At 42.3% G+C, this 6,736-nt stretch overlaps 1 protein-coding gene across 1 annotated transcript; it reads left to right on the top strand.

Moving 5' to 3' along the window:
• The first annotated feature begins 1,751 nt into the window (after nucleotides 1-1,751).
• Nucleotides 1,752-5,595, top strand: LOC115208029 (transmembrane protein 233). The gene is made up of 3 exons (XM_029775742.1): nucleotides 1,752-2,340; nucleotides 3,869-4,003; nucleotides 4,266-5,595. The coding sequence occupies exons 1-3, from the start codon at nucleotides 2,134-2,136 to the stop codon at nucleotides 4,275-4,277; spliced, it is 354 nt and encodes a 117-aa protein (XP_029631602.1). The 5' UTR covers nucleotides 1,752-2,133; the 3' UTR covers nucleotides 4,278-5,595.
• Nucleotides 5,596-6,736: the final 1,141 nt, after the last annotated feature.

The following is a 6,736-nucleotide window of genomic DNA, read 5'->3' as shown; positions in this document are numbered from 1 at the left end:
CAAGAAAGATAAGCAAAGTTGCTATTCCTCTAAAAGGTTATTGGAAATTGTATTGCACTATTTCTTATGTTTCTCCTTAAGCAAAAAGTTAAGAAGAAATGAGATTCTTGAAAATAAAGATCTTGAAATGTTCTTAATTATACGACAGCTAAACCCTTGTCTTAAACTCAGGGCAGTGAGAGAAAAAGCTCATGAAAGCAATGGAACATGTTTAATTCACTCACAAACATCATCTGAAAGTTTCAGTATTTATTATTTTAAACCCAAGAACATGTTTTAGAACCGTAATCTTAGTAAAAAATATGTGAACTTGATTGCCATTGTTAGCTAGATAGATAATAATATAGAAAGATAGCTAAAACGGCTGCCTAGCAACTTAAGAAGTTTTTTAAAGATATTTGAGAAGTTCGTAAGAAAATCATAAGATATTGTTATTTTTTTCTTAAGAAGCTTCTTAACTTTTTGCGTAAGAAGGATTTTGTGAATCTGGTTGCTGATCTTTCTTATATCTCTCAGATATAGGACAGACACTTCAGAACAAACGTCCTTTCAATTTTTTGGGACTATCTGTTGTTCCATGTAGTGAATCTGTTATTCAATGTTTTTCTATTGGCTAATAGCAGTAATGCCAAATTCAATGTTTTAGCCAATCATTTTGTATATATTTTTGTAATACCTTAAGGGGTCTTAAAATTCATAGCTAAATGGTCCTTGGTATGACCTTCTTAAAACAATTCTATATGTTAGCTTAGACCCCCCCCCCCTCCCCCCCGGCTTAGACTCTAGTCTAGAGGGTTAAGAGATGACTTGGAAGCAGATTCATGCCAAATCAAATACAATTATTTTTTGGGCATGAATCTACTTCCATAAATTGAGGTATAACAGAAATACATTAAATGATAAACATTCTTGATTTATTTGTTTGTATAAGCTTTTATACCCTTTATGTATTTTGAGGGTTACTGGCCTATTTGACCTATTTGTCTTATAATAGCCCTACTTATGCCTTATAGCAAGTCATACAATGCATTATTAGGCCACAGTGTTACCTCAGTTTTTTTGTATGTCTTGAGATTTGATGTAAACTTATTCCCACAGGACAGGTACTTCCACCCGATGCGATGACATGTCATCATGTGCTTAGCTACGGTGTCGTCACTCCCAGTGACTGATGTCATTTGGACTAGCCTCTGGAAAGCCCTATTATAGTGGGGGACACTTAAATGTAGGGGAAGCATCAACACATATTTTGGAAGGACTCTAGCACCGTTCCTGACCTTGGCAGGACAAAGCACATATTAATACGTCACCTTTATTTTACTAGGTACAGTACATTTTGTCCCACTTCATGCCTACTGAACACCACCCAGGTGTGCTCAAGGTGTTGCTCAAACAGAAGCAGTAGGGTTGGCTAGTCACCCTTGTCCTATTGATGAATTGATTGCAGTGTGAGTAAATGTTGTTTGTGAGCGTGGGAAATACAGTGTTATACACTTAACTAACTCATTTGGGAATGTTCAAAGTCCCAGTGGTAAACAGTGACCCCCACCACTAACACACACACTTTGCTCAGTGTTGGCCAGGACTGGCTGCCAGTGTGTGTGTGTGTGTGTGAAGGGGGGAGATTAATGTTAGCCACAGCATGAGGTCAGATCCTGGTCTCTCTCGTCTCCCTCCTTTCTCTTGCCTGGGGAGGGGTGTGTGAGACGGGGTGGTCATGTTGCGCACCCTAAAGAAAATGAGGTCAGCTCTACGCGAGGGTACAGTTCTCGACGTCCCCATTCCACACCAGCCTCCCTTCTTCAGACCCCTCAATCAGTTCTGGACAGTTCCGGAAAGCTTGCTCAACTCTACTTCTTCACTGGCTACTCCATCCTTCCTTTTTCCAAGTCAGATTTTCGCCCCTTTTTTTCCTCTTCTGAGTGGGGTTCTTCCTGTGCTGTGTACCATTCCTACAATTGGCTGAATTTCTGTCATTTGGCCATTATTTTTCCTTCTGTTTTCTTTTGGCCTGAGATTTCTTCATCTCCATCTGTTTTAACTTTCCCTTTTTCTCCATTGGTTGTTTTGTGGCTCGTCTCTCTTTTCTTCTCGTTGGCTGTGTTTTGGCTCTTGTCGTCTGTTACCCACACCATGTCCCGTCCTCTGGCTCTGGAGCCGATAAGAGGGCATTTGGGTGTTAAGAGTTCCCTAAATGGGAGTGCAGACTTTGACAGACTTAGTTTTATGGGGGAACAGCATCCTCCACCTCCCCTTCACAGTTACCTGTGGCTAACAATCCTCACCTGCTTCTGCCCTGCGTACCCAGTCAACATTGTAGCTCTGGTCTTTTCAGTACTGGTGAGTACGGGACATCACAGGCATATGGGAAACGGTTTACTCACTGACTAATATATGTCTTAAAGCTGATATAAATTTATAGAATACTGAATGAAAAATATATTGAAAATTGTGTGAAAAGTACCTCAGGTCAATTTCCATGAAGGAAAAAGCCAATGCTGAGTGATATGTTGCAAGATGAATGAATACATTGTAAACATATGGCCAGTTGTATTTCACCATTTTTGCAATTATAAAATAATCCTAACAATCCTAATCACGTTCTGTTGATGTAGTAATAAAGGGACAGTACGCATTTTTGAAGTTGACCTGATTTTCAACTTCCCTAGGATGTTGTTTCCTCCAAACCATTTTTTAAAATCATTTGCTAATTATTTAGCAATGTCCAGAATAATCTGGCTAGCATTTTATGAAATATAGCAATGCTAGTGGAAACTGATTGTGTCCGTTAGCGGTTATTCAAAAGCATTGGGAAAGTGGAGGAGAGCGGAAGGCAGCTCTGCTCTAGCTTTTGGCTGCCTCTCTAAAGGACAAAAATCCTATTCTGGGATTCCAGCAACAAGCAGTAAAAAAAATATCTGGTGCACCAGCTTTGAATGCTTGCCAGGACAACAGTTCTCCATTGCAATTCTCACATGTTCTTAAGCTACATGTCAGGTCATAAGATATGGTGTTGAGACCTGGCTGCTCACACTAGGATCTCTGCCCCAACTTTCTCACGATGTGTGTGTGTTTTTGTGGGACCAAGAAAGAGAAGTGGTGTTGGTAATATGGGAAGGAGTCTACCGGTAATCCCGTATTTACTTTAATATCTGCGTGTGGCCGTGCGTGTATGTGCATGGCTTGTCGGTCTGTCTGTCTGTGTACGTGTCTGTGTTTGAGGAAGAAAAAAATGGCCCAATGTGTCTGATGAGAGGAACAGATGTGTCTGTGGTAGGGAAGGGTTTCATCGAAGTGCCCTCTGACGTGCTCGACGTGCCCTCCTAACGCGCTCGCTCCTCTCACCTCTCAAAACACCACGTCACTGACACACTTTCCCATCCAAAGGGTTTGGACTCCCTTTACTTTCTTCCCCACCTTTCTTTTCTCACTCTCGAACACACAATCACACAATGTCATGCAGACCTGGGCTCATATAGTATTTTTTCTAAACAGCCCGTGATTGAGCTTGTCTGGTGCAATGTAATCAATGGAATAGTAAAAAGTGCAAATCCCACCCATCTGGCACTCAAGCCAGGCTCAATCAAACACTCAAAATATTAGAAAGGAAACGGATACTATTTGAACCCATGTGTGGTGTTACGTGTACCGTACCGCTTTCACATGTGAGTATCACATGTAAATATGACACGTTTCTTTTACTCCAAATTATTTTCCAAATACAGGTCTACTTCATTATGAGGTAGGTATGTGGCATGAACATGTTTCTCCTTAAATGATCATGGTAAAGCAACACATTTTAGTCCATGGCTGCTGGTGAAGTTGAACGCTGTCTTAGTGAAGTGTTTTCCCTCTTGTCCCCATGCAGTCCAGGAAAAGTTATGAGTTGCAAGACTATGACGGCTCGCGACGACTGGGTCAGAAAGCTCTCCAAGTGGCCATCGCCTCCATCATCATCGGCCTCCTCATCGTCGCCATATTTATCATCGTTCACTTCACCACGGTAATGCAGCAGCCTTTCCCCACAATGTAACCAATGGGATATCCCATAAAGTGCTAACAACGCACATCTGGCACTCCAGGCAGGCTCAATCAAAAGCTCAAAGTATTTAAAAGAAAACAACAACTATTTGAACAGACATAAAGTACATGCAAATATTAAACAGAGACAAACATTCAAACAGGCATTCAACTATATATAAATATAATTTGCAGATTTCTATGCCTATGTCTCATCTGTGTGTTTATCTTTCTCTCTATTCTAGTATAAATTTTAGAAGAGTTGCGCAGTATGCCTTGAGAAAGCGAAACAAAGTAAATGTCGCTCTCAAAGACATGGACTATGGACACCTCTGAATGGACTATGACAAGGGTTCTGGGGCGCCGGATTTGGCAGTAATCTCCATCCTCAAGAACGGGACTCCACCCCAGGTGTGGTGTCCATCTTTTCTCTCCGTCACACATCCTCCACACCCAGCCTTCCTACTCTTCTATCTGGGAGAAGCACTTAAGAAGCAAGACTCTGCTTTTGAAAGACTGTATGGAACACTGACCTCTGGATCACATGATACCCACAGCACGCACGCACACAAACACACACACACAGTTTTGTATTGCTATCTTTGTGGGGACCAAATAATTGATTCCCATCCAAAATCCTATTTTCCCTAACTTCTAAATCTAATCCTAACCCTAAGCCTAACCTTAACCCTAAGCCTAACCTTAACCCCAAACCCTAAAGCTAAACCTAACCCCTAAGCCTACAATAGCGTTTTTCCTCGTGGGGACGGGCAAAATGTTCCCACTTGTCTGAATTTTCCTTGCTTTACTATCCTTGTGAGGACTTCTGGTACCCACAAAGATAGTTAAACAAACACACACACACACACACACACACACACACACACACACACACACACACACACACACACACACACACACACACACACACACACACACACACACACACACACACACACACACACACGAGGAAGAAACACCTGCCCATTCCTGTGTGCGTTGATTGATAATGTGGGCTGTTGGACGAGTGAACAATTACTTTTTGCAGCGGTAACTGTGTGGTCACTGTAGCACTAACATGCTGACAATTACAGTGTTTATGGTGCTTTCAAGACAACTGGGAACTCTGGAAAAAAAAGAGGTCAAAACATGAAGTCAAGGATTTTCAGGTCGGAAAGTCAGAGTTCTAGAAGGATGCCCGAGTTTCCGAATTGGAATTCCGAGTTGGATGACCATTCAAAAATATTTTCCCAGTCGGAGCTCTTTTTTTCCAGCTGTCTTGAATGCACTGAACTGAAGTTGGAAGTCGGAGATTTCCAAATACCCAGTTGTTCTGAACGTGGCATTATTGTGCAACTTGGGATGTTTGATGTGTCAATCATGTAACTGTCGAGTGTTTACTGTCATAAATGTCTTTCGCTTTTTTACTTGATATTACATCTGCAAAATATGTACTGTGCATTCTGAAAGTATTCAGACCCCTTCCTTTTATCCACATTTTGTTATGTTACAGCCTTATTATAAAATGTCCTCAATCTACACACAATACCCCACTATGACAAAGCGAAAACAGGTTTTCTTTTTGCAAATTTATTACAAGCAAAAAACAGAAATACCTTATTTACGTAAGTATTCAGACAGACCCTTTGCTAAGAGATTCAAAATTAAGCTCAGGTTGAGATGTTTCTACAACTTGATTGGAGTCCACCTGTGGTAAATTCTATTAATTGGACATGATTTGGAAAGGCACACACACCTGTCTATATAAGGTCCCACAGTTGACAGTGCATGTCAGAGCAAAACCAAGCCATGAGGTTGAAGGAATAGTCTGTAGAGGTGCAAGACAGGATTATGTCGAGGTACACATCTAGGGAAGGGCACCAAAAGACGTCTGCAGCATTGAATGTTCCCAAGAACACAGTGGCCTCCTTCATTCTTAAATGGAAGTAGTTTGTTACCACCAGGACTCTTTCTAGAGCTGGCTACCCAGCCAAACTGAGCAATCGGGGGAGAAGCGCGTTGGTCAGGAAGGAGACCAAGAACCTGATGGTCAGGCTGACAGACCTCCTGAGTTCCTTTGCGAAGATAGGAGAACCTTCCAGAAGGACAACCATCTCTGTAGCACTCCACCAATCAGGCCTTTATGGTAGAGTGGCCAGCCGGAAGCCACTCCTCAGTAAAAGACACATGACAGCCTGCTTGGAGTTTGCCAAAAGGCACCTAAAGGTCTCTCAGGCCATGAGAAACAAGATTCTCTGGTCTGATGAAACCAAGATTGAACTCTTTGGCCTGAATGCCAAGAGTCACATCTGGAGGAAACCTGGCACCATCCCTAAAGCATGGTGGTGGCAGCATCATGCTGTGGAGATGTTTTTCAGTTGCAGGGAGAGGGAAACTAATCAGGATCAAGGGAAAGATGAACGGAACAAAGTACAAAGAGATCCTTGATGAAAACCTGCTTCAGAGCGCTTAGGACCTCAGACTGGGGCAAAGGTTCACCTTCCAACAGGACAATGACCCTAAGCACACAGCAAAGACAACGCAGGAGTGGCTTCGGGACAAGTCTCTGAATGTCCTTGAGTGGCCCAGCCAGAGCCTGGACTTGAACATTTCTGGAGAGACCTGAAAATAGCTGTGCAGCGACCCTGCCCATCCAACCTGACAGAGCTGGAGAGGATCTACAGAGAAGAATGGGAGAAACTCCCCAAATACAGGT

Source organism: Salmo trutta, chromosome 14 (assembly GCF_901001165.1).
Source record: "Salmo trutta chromosome 14, fSalTru1.1, whole genome shotgun sequence".
NCBI lineage: Eukaryota > Metazoa > Chordata > Actinopteri > Salmoniformes > Salmonidae > Salmo > Salmo trutta.
Note: the sequence above shows the minus strand (reverse complement) of the source record. Positions and strands in the feature narration are given on the sequence as shown.

Coding starts and splice junctions, on each gene's coding strand:
- LOC115208029 (XM_029775742.1), top strand. CDS start 2,134: ATGTCCCGTCCTCTGGCTCTGGAGCCGATAAGAGGGCATTTGGGTGTT. Junction 2,341..3,868: donor CTCTGGTCTTTTCAGTACTG/GTGAGTACGGGA, acceptor GTCCCCATGCAG/TCCAGGAAAAGTTATGAGTT.